The sequence below is a fragment of the Notolepis coatsorum genome (genome assembly GCF_963971535.1).
Source record: "Notolepis coatsorum genome assembly, chromosome: 16".
NCBI classification, from domain to species: Eukaryota; Metazoa; Chordata; class Actinopteri; order Aulopiformes; family Paralepididae; genus Notolepis; species Notolepis coatsorum.
In genome coordinates, this window is record NC_140180.1 from 24,891,533 (window position 1) to 24,909,032 (window position 17,500).

The 17,500-nt window shown below is 44.3% G+C and overlaps 2 protein-coding genes across 2 annotated transcripts in view; one reads left to right on the plus strand and one right to left on the minus strand.

The window, feature by feature from the left end:
* Positions 1 to 5,582: 5,582 nt before the first annotated feature.
* crybb1l1 (crystallin, beta B1, like 1) lies at positions 5,583 to 7,797 on the plus strand (the record flags this gene model as incomplete). The annotated part of the gene is made up of 5 exons (XM_084332487.1): positions 5,583 to 5,675; positions 6,162 to 6,280; positions 6,645 to 6,777; positions 7,045 to 7,187; positions 7,626 to 7,797. The coding sequence occupies 5 exons, from the start codon at positions 5,583 to 5,585 to the stop codon at positions 7,795 to 7,797; spliced, it is 660 nt and encodes a 219-aa protein (XP_084188613.1).
* A 7,412-nt stretch (positions 7,798 to 15,209) lies between these two features.
* The window catches only part of cabp2b (calcium binding protein 2b), a gene marked incomplete at both ends in the record, with an annotated part of 14,140 nt that continues 11,849 nt past the window's right edge, over positions 15,210 to 17,500 (minus strand). The window contains 2 exons of the mRNA XM_084332491.1: positions 15,210 to 15,235; positions 15,929 to 16,076. Coding sequence (XP_084188617.1) covers positions 15,210 to 15,235; positions 15,929 to 16,076 — 174 coding nt within the window. The remainder of the gene's footprint in view (positions 15,236 to 15,928; positions 16,077 to 17,500) is intronic.

Below are 17,500 nucleotides of genomic sequence, written 5' to 3' on the forward strand. Positions count from 1 at the left end.
AGAGAGAGAGAGAGAGAGAGAGAGAGAGAGAGAGAGAGAGAGAGAGAGAAGAGAGAGAGAGAGAGAGAGAGAGAGAGAGAGAGAGAGAGAGAGAGAGAGAGGCTAATCTTTCCTGTGACAAAATGGCATTGTGGGATATTACCACAGCATCCAATGTAATAAAAAAAGTCAACCAACAAACTCGATTCTTGTACCGGATCTCCTCTCTGGTAAACAAGAATACCCTGAAGACTCTGGCAGGAGCACTCATTCAAGGGTACTACGACTATGCTTGCACCTCATGGTACCAAAGCACCCCAAAGGCACTAAAAACCAAATTACAAACATCTCAAAACAAACTAGTCAGACTACTGCTTGACCTGACTCCTAGAACCCACCTCACCCCTGCACACTTTGTCAACCTAGGATGGCTTAGAGTAGACGACAGAGTACAGCAACTTGCAATGGGCCTGGTCTACAAGATACACTACACGACCAAGGTACCCATGTACATGTCAAAATACTTCCCAAAGGTCATTGAATACCACGATCACAAGTAGAGGGAGCTCCACAAATCATGTAAAACCAGATTCGGCTCAAACAAGGGACTAAACACGTTTCGCAATTATGCCACATCAATGTGGAACGCCCTACCCAAAGCTGTAAAGGAATGTGAATCACTACCCACCTTCAAAAACACTCTCAAAGAACACCTACGGGAGACTGCAATTCTAAACTGGCCCCTACAAATGTCCTAACCCAGTTGTACAATAAAGACCAAGCATGGCTTTGTCAGTATTCCAATGTACCCAACCCCCCCCCCCCCCCACCTCCAATGTACAGCCCCACCCAACCCCACCCCACCTACCCAACCTCCTCCAATGTACAGTTTCTATGTCAAATGTATGTCAATATTCCAATGTACAGTGCCCCCCCCCCCCCTCCTACCCCAACCCCCCCCCCCCCCCCCCCCCCACCTCCAATGTACAGCCCCACCCCACCTACCCAACCTCCTCCAATGCACAGTTTCTATGTCAAATGTATATACACTCTTTTTCTGGATTCTTTAGTATCACAAACAGTACTGTATTTGAAAATCTGGTATGTCATAAATGTATAGATGTAGCAGTAGGCCTACTGTCTATCTGTATGTCGTGTGTGTCATATGATGAATTGAAAATGGGGGACCCTGATGGAGGTCTGCATCCTCTTAACAATTGTATGTATTGAGCTGTACTGTACTGTACCCATTCTGCAATCTGTTAATAAACTTTTCAATAAATCAATCAATCAATCAATCAATCAATCAATCAATCAATCAATCAATCAATCAATCAATCAATCAATCAATACTATAGGCTAGGTGGTCTATGTCAATGGACATATTTTGAGGGCAAAAAGTTCAGAATTTTCTCAATTCACACTGTGCATTGTCACCAAACGCGGGCGCTCATATGGTCATCTGCAGGGTTCGAATTATCACCTGAGAGCTATGGGGGCCCCCTGAATTTTTTTTTTTTACAATTTTTTTCCTGAAATTGTGGCTGTTTTCAAAGTCATATTTAGAGGAATATCTCATTAGGATTAGTCTAATACTAAGTAATAATGACATCACACGATTAGTCTAATACTAAGTAATAATGACATCACACAACAGTCTAATCATTAGACTATTGTGTGATGTCATTATTCAGTCTCATTCTTAACCATCAATATTTGTTCATTTTCTTACTCACCTCTGATATATAATGCCATATTTACTTATTTGCATTTTGCATCTGATAAAAAACAATTTAATTTGAAAAATTAGACCAAATTTATGAACTTGAATTAACATTTATTTGTCTCTGCACTTATAAATAAAAAACTAACAAAATAATCTAATGGAAAATAAATAGTTGTATGGCACAACAGCAGCATTTATCAGGATACAGTAAGTAACATTATCATCTGATAATAAAATGAACATAAAATAAATACTTGTATAAATCTAAATAAATAATGTTTTTTTTCATCTCTGTGGCAATGTGCTCTATGATCTGTGCACAAGAATGATCGGATCGGTAAGCTGGCCCGACTGTCGCACCGTTCAACTCATTAAGTGTAATAAGGGGGTTCAATTTGGTATACGGCAACCTTTCTTTAGCGACAGTATATGCTGCCCTGAATAAACTGGCTGTCTCCTTGAGCAAAGCACTTCCTTCTGGTTTTGACTTTCTATTTCTATAGCTTGCTTATGAGCAATGCTATCACTGTGCAAGTATATTTTCTTCCTCAACTTCTTGCTGTGAGAGCTAATCACAGGCCCATTCATCCACTGCTCTGCCAAATGGGCTCCAAATGATTTATTTAACAATGTCTTGGCGTTTTTACATGGAAGGCAGCCAATGCATCCCTCCTTGGCAAATAACCAGCTATATTTATTTTTCCAAAAGTTCCACTGACTCGGACCCCAGCATTGTGGTGGTTGAGTAGCAGCACAGTCCAGGTCTAGTGGTGGAGACTCGGGTCTGGCAGTGGCAACCGGTAACAATAACAGGTGCACTGCGCACAGGAGCAGCAGAGCTAACACTAGTACTAGCACTAGCAGTGTCAACTTCTAGCTGCTACACTAACAGCGTCAGTCTTTGGCCTTTTTATAAAACCAAAGCTGTCCAGCTTTGTACAGCCTTGCGGCGGGTTGAGCCTTTTTTTTGGCGGCATGTGGCGTACTGTTTAGTGTTTATGTTTTCAGTTGCAGGACACGGACCGGCAGCCTTCTGTTTACAGCAGCTGCTTGCTGCTTCTTCTTCACTAGGTTGGAGTAGCGTTACACTTATGGGCGACGCATAGCGGCTTGGAGGTGAAATGCAGCCTATTCCACAACATTAATTACTTGGTTCTTTTAAAAACTGAAAAGAAAAATATGATCTATTAACAATTTATTTAGGTAACATAAATAATACTAATTCGTACATAAAAAAAAGAAAATATTATATAAATTTGAGAGACCCCCACAGGGGGTCTTGACTATGGGGGCTCAGACTCTAGCTATGGGGGCTGAGCCCCCATTGGCCCCCTCATAATTCGAACACTGACAAAGTCACACACACCCGTGCTGAACTCACTCAATCATGCACACACGCACGCGCACACACACACACACACACACACACACACACACACACACACACACACACACACACACACACACACACACACACACACACACACACACACACACACACACACACACACACACACACACACACACACACACACACACACACACACACACACACACACACACACACACACACACAAACCATGCACTTCCAAAGGTAATTGTTGCTTGTTACCGATTTCCACCAGTATCAATGTATAGCAGCCTTGGAAAATAGTATTACACAATTGGTTTAGCTCCATAGATTATGACAGCAATCGATTGTCACTCAGTTCCATGACAGCATTTAACCATAATCAGGCAATCCATGTTCTCATTTTACAACAGTTTCTATCTATATGGAAGTGATCAAGCCTGTCTGGTAGTTTTATTGAATACGTGTTTGCAACATGAGGGGAATCCTCTTGTGATTAAAGCACACAACACACACATCTACTACTTGTTCGGCTGGTACTGGGAATAACACAAACCAGACCCACAGAACACAGTGTGATAAAGCCATGTTCCATATCTTGCTGCTGTCAGATTATAAACTATAAGATTTCCAAAAAGTAACCCTTTCAGCCTTCATTTCAGTTTTATGAACCTGCAGTATAGGGGACATCCATTCAAATCAAGTATAAACACGAGAATGAACACAATGGGACTCAGCAGGTATAGTTATATTACTGCAGTAATAATCTAAATGGATTACATGTGATGGGTTTACAGTCATCTGGGTACAAACATTGGTAACTAATCCATTAAAATAGTGTTAGAAAACAAATAGAAATCAGTAGGATAATCAGATTACAGATTATTAAAAAAGGTGATTACTTGTTTGAAAGTAAAAATAAATAAATATATATAGTATATTGTTTAAAATAATGTATTATTCTATGGATTTTAGAGGCAAATTAGTTGGTGGCAATTGGAAGTAATACGATTACTTTACTGAGTTGATGTAATCCAACAGATTACATTACTCATAGACGGCTTATCAATAATGTGTAATTGATTACATTTAGAATAACCTTTCCAGGCCAGTTTGTGTGGAGCCAGAAACATGTCTGTAAATCAGCTAGTTGGTAGCCTTCACTTAAAAATAATGTTGTCATGGAAATTAGAAATGATTTATTGCAAGAAACTTTGGTGTGTTGTTGTTGGATGAACATCCCAATGGCTGTGATGAACATTCCGAATGTCTGAATCGTGTGTATCATCCACTCATGAATCAGTTCTTGTTGCCATAACAACCGTATCAAAAAGGCAGCCATTTTATGGTATGCCAAATATAAAAGAAGCAGTGAAGCCAGACCAGCACTCTCAGGTTCAAAATTTAATGGCAGCCTGAAACAAACATGTTTCGGAAATATGTATTCCTTCTTCAGTGTTATAGCTTGCTAGCTATAACACTGAAGAAGGAATACATATTTCCGAAACATGTTTGTTTCAGGCTGCCATTAAATTTTGAACCTGAGAGTGCTGGTCTGGCTTCACTGCTTCTTTTATATAATACTTAATGGGATTTCAGCACCCAGTGTCGTATCTTGAGAGCGCGGTCTAACTTGACATGGTATGCCAAATGAAATGACCGTGATACACCCGGGTTTATATATTACAGAAGTTTAGTCACCAATTGGTGGAAGTAACTAACTCCAGGGCTGTCATGGGAACAGTGTTCTACAAAATCCGATTAGCTGCTTGGTCTTGTAATAGAATCGCGGTGCCACGGTCACTGAACATCTATACGTTGTCACAGAAACTCTGATGAATTTATCACAGTGTCTGGACGTGATTTCCTAAAGCCCTTTTGTGATACACCATCAAGTCCAACTCTGTGTCAGTCACAGAGTCCTCTCTAACTTCTCTAACTCCATATCCAGCACGCCCTAATGCCACGCCCCACTTGTGAGCCCCCCCCCCCATAACGCCGGCCCCTCTCTGACGAAACGGGGGTTCTATTGTCTCACTCCTCTGACCTCAGCAGGATTGTTTCTCTCCCTCTAATCCCACACCCATGGACGCCAGCGTATAAAAGGCAAGGGCGGACTCTGAGCCACAAACACTCTCCGAGTGAGGCTCTGCACAGGTACTAGAGACACACACACACAGGTAAGGCACACACACGTATACACAGAGATACACCTGCGGGCAATGCACCCATACCGTACAAGTTCAGCGGGGGCTGGAAAAACACATTACATTCATACACATCGATGTAATAATAATAATAACTTTATTTGTATAGCACTTTTCATACATAGGTTGCAGTTCAAAGTGCTTATGATGTAGACGAGGGATTCAGTAAATCTCTCTCTCTCCCCGACTTGTCCTCCAGCTCTCATCCCTCTCTACCTCCTCCCACGTGCCCTGCTCCACCCTCTCGTTACACAGTCGTCCACATGTTACATTTGTTCAATCAACTCATCTTCCTCTGATCTCTTTCCGTCTAGCAATCATGTCCAGCGGAGATAAGTCCAAGGCTGCTTCCCAGACCGACGGGAAGGCTGCCCAGAGCAAGAAGTCCGAGATGGGAATGAACTCCTACAAGGTAAGTGGTTCTCAAATATAAACACGAGATAGTACGACCTTCTGCATCCTTTACTATCTCTCGAAATACAAATGCTTAGTTACCGCTTTGTTCAGTCTATTTCACTACAGATCAGTACTGATTATACTGCAAAGCTCATATAAATAAACTGAGAACCAGTGATTCATAGAGGCATCCGTGGCTCTAAATAGGCTACATCCACTAAATGTCACTAGTGTAAACAAGGGTATATTATGCAGGTTTATAATTACCTATTTTCTGGGTAGTTTGAGTATACTCACTTGTAGAATATACTGTACATTTAAGAATAAGTAAATGTATTCTTACTTTTTTAATTTGTCTGGAATGATTGTGCATATTGTATTGTCTAAACATCTACACATGGTATGGTAGGATCACAGTACACCCTTGGCCGTGTGCCTGCACCCTTTTAGCCGACACCACAGCACTGCTGGATTCTGTTTTGACTGTGTCTCTCCCCTCCAGATGTTCGTGTTCGACCAGGAGAACTTCCAGGGTCGCATGATCGAGATCAGCAACGAGTGCATGAACGTGTGCGAGATGGGCATGGACCGCGTGCGCTCCCTGCGCGTCGAGTGCGGACCGTAAGTGGACCTCCGCTCGGGCTCTTCTAACGACGTGATAGACTTATTCCACACGAGTATACTTCCACGTGAACACCCTTTTTACTACGGTTGATAGCTACGACCTCACATAGTATAGAGAGTACCTTGTAATATGTCTCTGAAGGCTCTGGATAGGTGGTGGAACATAAGATAGTATAACATATGCCATTTGGTGGATGCTTTTATCCAAAGCAACCTTAGTCTCCCAGTGGGAATCAAACCCTTAATCTCAAAGGTGCTAGTCCCACGCCTTACCCACACGCAGCTATGTTGGAACACATGGCAACACATCAAATAAAGCATGGATAGTAACACACCCTCTTCTCTCCCTGTCCTCCCCCAGTTTCGTGGCCTTTGAGCAGATGAACTTCTGCGGCGAGATGTACATCCTGGAGAAGGGAGAGTACCCCCGCTGGGACTCCTGGAGCAACTGTCAGAAGAACGACTACCTGCTGTCCTTCAGACCTGTCAGGATGGTGAGACCCTCCCCTCCTCTACTCCACTATCTTTCTCCTCCTCCACTATCTCTCCCCTCCTCTACTCCACTATCTCTCTCCTCCTCCACTATCTCTCCCCTCCTCTACTCCACTATCTTTCTCCTCCTCCACTATCTCTCCCCTCCTCTACTCCACTATCTCTCTCCTCCTCCACTATCTCTCCCCTCCTCTACCCCACCACCTCTCCTCTACCCCACCACCTCTCCTCTACTCCACCACCTCACCACATTTCTTTCCCTCTCCCAGGACCCCGAGAAGCACAAGATCTGCCTGTACGAGGTTGGAGAGTTCAAGGGCCGCAAGATGGAGATCATGGACGATGACGTTCCTAGCCTGTTCTCCTATGGCTTCACCGACAGAGTTGGCAGCATCATCGTGAGCTGTGGAACGTGAGTGCCTTGTTATCACTTATTCATATATTATAATATATATATATATATATATATATGCTATATATTATATTATAATATATATACCCAGAAAGGACAGAACGTAGAACGCATTGATGGAACACCTATGTATATAGAAATATAATTGACACTGACATTAAAAAAAACAAAAAAAACAGAAAGAATTATTAAGACCTCAAACATACTGTAGCACCGGGAACTCGTGAAATCAGAACTAGAATTAGCTGATTCTAGGCACACACTGTACAGTTATTTTGGTAACTGAAAAAATAGACTCAATTGATAATGTAGTACAAGGTATATTCAAGTATCAGTGAAACGTTTAGCATGATAGGGTCACAGTACGCCCACCTCCCTCTCACCTACAACCACACACCAGGACTCACTCCATACGTCTCTTCTGCTCTCCCTCCATAGCTGGGTGGGATACCAGTTCCCCGGATACCGTGGCAGCCAGTACCTGCTGGAGAAGGGAGACTACAGACACTTCAACGAGTTCGGTGCCCGCCATCCCCAGTTCCAGTCCGTGAGGCGCATCCGTGACATGCAGTGGCACCAGCAGGGCTGCTACACCATGGTCAGCAAGTGAGGCGCGGCGAGGGAGGGGAAGAGGAAGAGCGGAAGCGAGGGAGAGGGGCGGAGGAAGAGAGAGAGGGGAAGCGAGGGAGAGGGGCGGAGGAAGAGAGAGGGCGGAAGCGAGGGAGAGGGGCGGAGGAAGAGAGATAGGGGGAAAGATGTCTGAGGCCTCACCTCAAAACCTTTTCTGATGGCGTCAATGATCTGACACGGCGAAGAGGAAAAAGGGGGTGAGGTCCCTCAATGGTAGGAGCGGCCTGGACCACAGTGAATACCACCTGACAGCCCTCCGCTCCTCCTCTTCTCCTCCTACTCTTCTCTTTCTCCCCTATGGTCCTCCCAGCACCCCCCTCCCCCCACCCCACCCGCCCTACGCAGCTCCTCCTTTTCTTCATCCCTCACTCCTTACCCCTCTGCTGTCCTTCACAGCACCAAAGAGGGAACGAGAAATCTCGACGATTCTCGGCTCAGGGTATGATGCACCATGGGAAATTGAGATTCTAGAACCCACCCCTGCCACCCTGCCCACCCCCCACACCCTGCTTTCTTAACCCTGTGTATTGCACACTCCCTCTGCTGTACAGAATCCTGGCCAACTTTTCAATAAAAAGAAAAAAATCTTGATTTCAAACATGTTGTCTTGGTCTTCATGAAAATGTTATTAGATTAGATTCAAATTCATTGTCATTGTCATTATACAGCACAAGTACTGTACAGTAAAACAAAAAAGGTTTGGCATCTGCAAATGTAACAGTAAAGTGCAATAGTAATATATGTAAAAGGTGATTAAACTGGGTATAAAATATATTAATTAGTACTACTGAGTGTAGTGCTAATCAGATGTATGTACAGAGTTATAATATGTACAGTGATACAGGTATAAAGACACTATGGTAGTAAGTCGTACTGGCCAGCTGGCACAGACAGATGTGTATTTATATACAGTAAGAATAAATATATATACAGCATATTGTATATACAGCATTATTGTACATGCTATCATGCAGAGTTGTATGGGTTATATGCAGGTGTATAAGGTATATAGAAGGATTATATGCATGTATATTCAGACATGGATATATATATGTGGTAAATATAAATATATACATGTATATATATTTATATATATTGTGACAAACCTGGTAGTGTTCAGGCTCGCCACGGTTCAAATACAAACAAATTTGAATGTCCACACGAGCAATATCAAGCAATACAAGTATTTATTGAATTCAGGGCAGAATCCAGAGGGGAAAAGCAAAAGAATGGTTGTGATTCAGTCCGAGCACCATGGAGACAGAAAGGGAGTACAACATAATGGAACAACCCATCTGGGGTGGCAAACGCTGTCTTCTCCCTATCCTCTGGGGCTAGTGGAACCTGCCAGTAACCTTTAGTGAGGTCTAACGTGGTTATATACCGGGGTTTCCCCAGCCTTTCAATCAGTTCATCTACTCTGGGCATAGGGTAGTCATCGAACTTGGAAATAGCGTTTAGCTGTCTGAAGTCATTGCAGAACCTTGGGGTTCCGTCTCGTTTAGGGACTAATACGATGGGGCTACACCACCCACTATTCGACTCGACAATAACACCGGCTTGTAACCTGTCCTGTACCTCCTTCCTTACTGCCTCTCTCCTGGCCTCCGGGAGGCGGTAGGGGCGGAGTTTCACCTTCTTCCCGATGATCATGGGGATGTGGTGGTGGATTACTTCAGTTCTCCACGGTTCGGTGGAGAATACGTCCCTATGGCGCTCATCCAGATCCCTGAGGTCGTTCTTCTGGGGCTTGCTGAGTATGGTCCCCCATGGGCACTTCCAGCGGTTGGGTCCGGCCTGGTAGGCCTGCGATCTGTGGTGGGGTAAAAGAGTACAAAGCTTCCCTGGCTTCCCATTTCTTAAGCAGGTTAATGAATGAAAACTTTATTTAACAGATTGCAGAATGGGTACAATACAGTACGGCTCAATACACACAATTGTTAAGGGGATGCAGACCAGAGAAAGACGTTTGTCTTGTTTACATCAGGGTCCCCCATTTTCAATTCATAGTGACATTTATGACATACACAACACATGACATCATGACATTTATGGCATAGGGACATACATGACATACAGGTATATAGTACTGTTACATTTGTGACATATATGATATGCAAATATACAGTACTGTTACCCATAGATCCTGACAGAGAGTATGTGATGGGGAGGAGACTGTACATTAGGAGGGGGTGGGTGGGTGGGAGAGAAATATACATACGGTGGGGAGAGAATATACATACGCTGGGGAGGAGACTGTACATTAGGAGGGGGTGGGTGGGTGGGAGAGAAATATATACGGTGGGGAGAGAATATACATACGGTGGGGAGGAGACTGTACATTAGGAGGGGGTGGGTGGGTGGGAGAGAAATATATACGGTGGGGAGAGAATATACATACGGTGGGGAGGAGACTGTACATTAGGAGGGGGTGGGTGGGTGGGAGAGAAATATATACGGTGGGGAGAGAATATACATACGGTGGGGAGGAGACTGTACATTAGGAGGGGGTGGGTGTGTGGGAGAGAAATATACATACGGTGGGGAGAGAATATACATACGGTGGGGAGGAGACTGTACATTAGGAGGGGGTCGGTGGGTGGGAGAGAAATATACATACGGTGGGGAGAGAATATACATATGGCTGGATAGTAGGCCTTTTCTTGTTTTGTAATCATACCAGATAGTTAGGACAGTAGAGCTTTTCTGATGCAACTGTAATGAAAGTCAATGGTACTGAAAACCATTATTCTGAAAAAACACATGCAGCATCTTCAAACCAGTTGAAAACGAAATCTGTTTCACAGCATCTTAGATCTTTACCGGTGGCCGTCTCCCTGGCTGCCGCACCCGGACCCACCTTCTCTATTACTTCATAGGGCCCGTGCCCCTTAGCTAGGAACTTGTGGGGACCAGTACTAACACTCTATCCCCTGTTTTAAACTCCCCAGGTTGTGTACCCCGGTTGTAGACCCGGGCCCGGGCCGCGTGAATATTAAAGGCAACCAACTTGTGTTCGGCTTTTCTCTGATTGGCCGCGACCCCCCGCCCCCACGCACAAGCAAGCGGCAGCCCCTCCCACGTCCCAAATGAAACGCAAGGAGCTAGCGGCAGCGCGGGCAACCAACTTGTGTACCTAGTGGTGCAGTGCTGGTATAACTCGGTATAACGGCGTTATACCTCGCTCACTGAGGCTGAAGTACGCGCAATCGCTTTTTACATGGCATTATCCAACCGGACTCCCGGAGAAGCATTCAGCTGCGGTAGCAGTGGAGCGCTGCTGACTGATTATTATGTTTCGCGTTTTTAACAACCAACTACCAGATTCACTCGTCACTGTACATCAAGTATAAACAAAGCCCATACAGTTATGAAATGCGCTGAACTAGAAAGCGTAACGTTATTATGTTTCGCGTTTTTAACAACCAACTACCAGATTCACTCACTGTACATCACTTCAGCTCCAGCAGCAGCGGCCGCGCTCCGTTGAAGCCCTTCAATGACAGAGCTCTCATATTTTGCGAATGCATAAACTATATCTTAAATTATGGCTATGTGTCTAATATGGCTGTCGCTTATCAATGACTTCGCGACAGCCATATTAAACACTCACTGTACATCAGTGTTGAACTGTATGCTGTAACGTTATATGTTATTTCGCCCGTGGAGGCTGCTGAAGCCGTGAAGCGCCAGCGGGGCGACGCGGTGGTTTTTCCCCGGCATCCGTGCGCCGCCCGCGGCTTGATCCAGCTTCAGCAGCAGCAGCGGCGGTGCTCTGTTGTAGGAAGCCCTTCAATGAACGCTCTCATATTTTGCGAATGCATAAACTATATCTTAAATTATGGCTATGTGTCTAATATGGCTGTCGCTTATCAATGACTTCGCGACAGCCATATTAGACACATCGCCATAATTTAAGATATAGTTTATGCATTCGCAAATATGAGAGCTCTGTCATTGAAGTGGGTGGTGGCAGCATTACTAACAGTAGCGATTTTTATTGTTTTGTCATGACCAAACATAATCCCAACATAGATAGGAGGTGTACTGTATGTCAAATGTCGGTCATCATCGCCATAATTTAAGATATAGTTTATGCATTCGCAAATATGAGAGCTCTGTCATTGAAGTGGGTGGTTCTCCAGAGCGTCTTTGGCATCGTCCGTATTATCAAACTCCACAAAAGCAAAGCTGCACAGGGAGAGAAAAGACAGTTGAGAATGAATTATTGGAAGTGTCCTCGGAACACATCTATGGTGGCTCAGGCTCATGGCCAGCACAGAGAGACTCAAAAGGAGTGTCATGGCCAGCACAGAGAGACTCTAAAGGAGCCTCATGGCCAGCACAGAGAGACTCAAAAGGAGTCCCATAGCCAGCACAGAGAGACTCAAAAGGAGTCCCATAGCCAGCACAGAGAGACTCAAAAGGAGTCCCATAGCCAGAACAGAGAGACTCAAAAGGAGCTTCTATCTAGCGGGCTGGGGTAGACAGCATGGGCAGTGGTGGAACTGGAGGAGCGTGCTGTGTTGTGGCGACCTCTGCTGGTGGGAGAGGTGTCCTCTGCGGCGTCGATGAGACGTCCACTGTGGGGCTGCTGACTGGGCTGGAGCGCTCTAAACTGTTTGGCTACCTTAAACACAGCTAAACTGTGGGTCTTAGTGAACCCTCCTTCTATCGTCTGTACTACTAACGCAACGTGGCTGTATACACCACCGGTCTTCAGCGACGCTCGCCTGGTGATATACTTGAGTCACTATAGCCGTTAGCAGCATGCTAATACACCGCTCACACTTCTGGGATAACACGTTATCTATGGACGTTGGTTCTTCTTTCTGTATCGCTTACTCACACACTTCACTATCGCTTGTACTTCTAGGATAACACGTTATCTAGCAAGTACTCTCTATCACCCGTCGCTCTCCAACGGGGCTCTTCAACGGGACTCTTCAAACGGGGCTCGTCCAGAGCACACGCCCATTGCGACCGCTCACGTCCGAGTTCACTGTCAAAGAGGACTTCCTTCTGTTCCGCCCTCCAGGTAATCATCTCTCGCTCACTGCTTCTCTCTCCTCCGCTCCACCTGCCACCACTGCCCCCTGCTGGCGACCGCAACTGATCCCACTATAGGACAACTCCAGGCAGGGAGAAAGATGCTTCAATGTCATGTTAATGGTCCATATCGAAGCCGGAGAAAGAAGAGCACCTCGCATCATTAGTAGTCCGGGCGAGATATCAAAAGGAACACTGTTTATCACACTTTATACACACAGGGGAAGTAACAAGTTAGTCAGCACTTCTGAATACTTAGCAGAATATTCAGGATGCTACATAAGCCTACTGCATTCATTAATTACGCACGTAGACTATACAGTACGCGCGCACGTGTGTGTGCGTGCGCTGAACAGGTGGCCAAGCAGGAGCGAACAAGACTGTATAAATATGGAATATTAATACAGTCTATTATTACACTATAGATATATCCACACGCTATTTAAATTGTCAACTCTGCACCCTAGGCTTACACATTCCGGGTGAAGACGGCATTCTATGGCATTGAAATGACAGTGGATAAATAAATAAGAACTAAAGCTAATCGCGTGGATATATCTATAGTGGAGTAGATTTTCCATATAGTGTATTAATATTCCATATTTATACTGTCTTGTTCGCTCCTGCCTGGCCACCTGTTCAGCGCACGCACACATGCACAGTCACACACACAATTGCGTAATTAATGAACGCAGTATGGGCTTATATTAATATTCGAATGATAATAATATTTTATTACGAGATCACAGATACTGCGCTGTCTGGGGTCTCATTCACCAACGGACTTACAACAAAAAGGGCTTTCTCTTAGGGCCATTTGAGACCTTTTCGGGCAAGACATGAATATAGACAATATATTATAATATAATATTAATTATATATGTTTTATTGGGACGGTTGGTGAATCCCAAAATCGGCCCGAAAAGGTCTCAAATGGCCCTAAGAGAAAGCCCTTTTTGTCGTAAGTCGTTGGTGAATGAGACCAAATTGTCTCCATCCACGCTGAAACTCTGGACATTTCCCACTCAGTGTCAGCTGGTGATCCGCTACATTGACAAAAGCCCATGATGGACCAGGCTCTCTATGGAGAAGAGACTTGTCAGACATGCCCCACTTTAACCATAGAGTTGTTGAGAAATGTGCATCTCTCAGGGAGAGAAGGGTATAATGTATGTACAAAAAGTAAAGCAGAGGTGTAATCATACAGACTGACTGAGAACATCTGTGTGGTTGTACACTGTGGGCCAACAATGACTGATGTAAACAATGATATATATTTTTTAATTCCTTTATTCATTAGGTCAAACATAACCGACGGTCAGGATGGGCCAATAAAACAGTGTTCAGTTTGACGTTTGCTGATGTTAAAACAAGACAAAATCTAAGGCAACAAATATCAAATTTTCTCATGTTCTATTTTTATTTATTATTTATTTTTTAATTTATTTTTTACTTCAGAACTAAATCAAAACAACGAAAAACAGCCCGAAAAACGTGTTTGTTAGTCTTCACCTCAGTACTACACTTCAATGTTATGGCTGGAGCGTGAGTCAGTGTCCTTCACACCCCTAGGCTGCTCTATCTCCTAACAAAATTATTAAATGTCTTTATCTGACTCATTTGATATGTTGTATACCACATTAACTGATGGACTAATGCAATAGTTAGGCTGTTTGGTTTTTAATTCAGTTTATAAAAAATAAAAATAAATAACAATGTTTCACTTCAACACTGGACACACATAAATATAGCACAAGTAGGCTGTTTTGCAGCTGTTCAAATGCCCAATCTACTGTCCCTTAAAAAAGGTATCATGTTAGTTCAGTTTTACCATGGTACCGGGTATTGTATAAATAATTTACAATTTACAAAGTTGTGTATTACCATGGTAACACTTTTGTACTTAAACAATACAAGGTATAATCCAATTTAATACTAATGGTCGATTCCTTTTTGGGCACTACCATGTGACAAAAAAAGGATTAAAATACCTTTGTGGAAATACCATGATACTTTTTACATGCCTTTGTTTGGTTCTTAGATATAGTGCAATCATATTAGTTAAATATCTAAAGTTTTCATTCAACACTAGTATTTTTATATAAAAATATCACTATAAAATATCTGTTCATGAGAGCAGATGAAGAATGTTCACTACAGGGTAGTTCAGCCTTCTATCCAGCGGTTACATAGTGGCTCTCCGACCCTCTTCCTTCTTGCAACTGGACGTGTCGGCGTGACATCATGGACATGCGTCGGCGTGACATCATGGACATGTCAGCGTGACATCATGGGTGCGTCGGCGTGACATCATGGACATGTCAGCGTGACATCATGGACATGTCAGCGTGACATCATGCGCACAAATTCTGTGAACAAAAAAAAAGAGGGGGGGAGGGTGAGTTAAAAATGGTTGACAATAAAACAAAAACACACGTATAGGACCTGCAATAATAGTATCATAATATAAAAGTGGTATCACCGTTTCAACTACAGAGGGCCTTTGTCAGGTTTAACACTAGAATGCTATTACCATGTCAATATTTTGTAGGCTAAAATATCCGGTGGTGTTGGACACACCCTCCATGTCAGTTAGGTAATCATGTCAATTAATTGACCAACATATAATCCCTGACTTTAAACGACAGATGAGGGTGGAACCATGCTTCAGGGTTCAATTCCCTTTTCAGGTCAATGAATTCAGGACGTTGACGTTCTTCAACATTCAAATTACTGGGGAAAAGACTTTCCGTGAGAAGGTTGCACTATCCAACTTATTAATAATGATTAAATATGAATAATTAAATGCTTGAATGCTTTGCTGTCATTAGCATGTAAACTGCAACTTCATTGAAATGAGAGTGAACTATGAGTATGACACACACACACACACACGCACGCACGCACGCACGCACACACACACACACACACACACACACACACACACACATACACACACATACACACACACATACACACACATACACACACACACATGCACACACGCACGCACGCACGCACGCACGCACGCACACACACACACACACACACAGGTTTCTCACCTTCGAAGTCAACCAGACCGTCTCCATTGAGGTCGACGTCTCGGAGGATCTCGTCTATCTCCTTGTTGGTCAACTGTTCCCCCAGAAGCTTCTTCATGGCGTCGCGCAGCTCAGTGATGCTGATCTGACCGTCCCCGTTGGCATCAAACTAGAGGGAAGGAGAGATACTTTGAGTTTTAACAAGCCTATATAGCCTATATATATATATATAGGTTCTGTGCTAGCATGGCTGTCATCCTACCTCCACAACGCTCCTATCAAGTATCATGGAGAGGAACCCTATCGGACCCCCGCTCCCTACAGACAAGTGTCCCCCAGGGCTTGGTCCTTGGACCCCTCCTCTTCTCTCTCTACACCAAATCTCTGGGTAACATTAGCACTTCTCATGCCTTCTCATAGTACTGCTATGCCGAGGACACTCGACTCTTCCTCTCCTTTCCTCCCTCAGATACCCAAGTCTCTGAACGGATCTTGGCCTGCCTGTCTGACATTTCCACCTGGGTGACGACGAGCGACCACCTCAAACTGAACCTGAGCAAAACGGAGCTACTTCACTTGCCAGTTGAATCTTCCCCACTGACTGACCTTTCAATCACAGTGGAGAATGTAGCCCTGGCTCTGTGCTCGACCGGCAAGAACCTAGGTGTAGTCCTTGACGACTGGCTGAACTTCTCTGTTTACATCGCCTCAACAACCAGAACTTGCAGATTCTTCCTGACAAAAGAAGCCACCTAACCAGTGGTGCAGTGCTGGGCAACCGCGGTCAAACGGCGTTTGGGCTTCGAAGTGCGCGCATCCTATTATTATGCAAAGTCTAGGTGAGAAGTGCCTAGACTTTGCATAATAATAGGATACCGTTTGGCCTCCGCCCATATTACGACTGCACCCCTGCACCTAACCCTTCCTGCAATCAACAGTCATGTCTACCCTTGACTATTGCAATACACTGCTAGTTGGTTTACTGGCTTGCACCACCAAGGTGCTTCAACTCGTGCAGAATGCAGCATCTACAACCTACCAAAGTCAGCCCACGTCACCCCATTTCTGAGAGCTGCACTGGCTTCCCATTGCCACACAAATCCAATTGAAAGTTCTTGACCTGGCATTCTGTGCAACAAGGGCACTGTCTCCCTCCTACCTCCCACCACATGCAGACCACAGTATTCTTAGTCTACTGTGTAGTAGTGTTGTAGACAGTGCACAGTAGACAGTGGCTCAGGAGGTAGAGCGACCATCTGGTAATCAGAAGGTTCCCGGATCGATTCCAGCTCCTCCCGGCAGCATGTCGAAGTGTCCTTAAGCGAGACACTTAGCCCCCTAACTGCTCCTGATGAGCAGGTTGCCACCTTGCATGGTTGCCTCCGCCATCGGTGTGTGAATGTGTGAATGAATGGGTGAATGTGAGGCATAAATTGTAAAGCGATTTGGATAAAAGCGATAAATGCAGTCCCTTTACCATTTATTTACCCTTTAACCCTTTCACTGCCACACGACAGCCGGTTACCCCTTTCACTGTGACAATACAGAAGGTTAGCCCTTTTACTATCACACAACCGACGGCGATGCTCCATC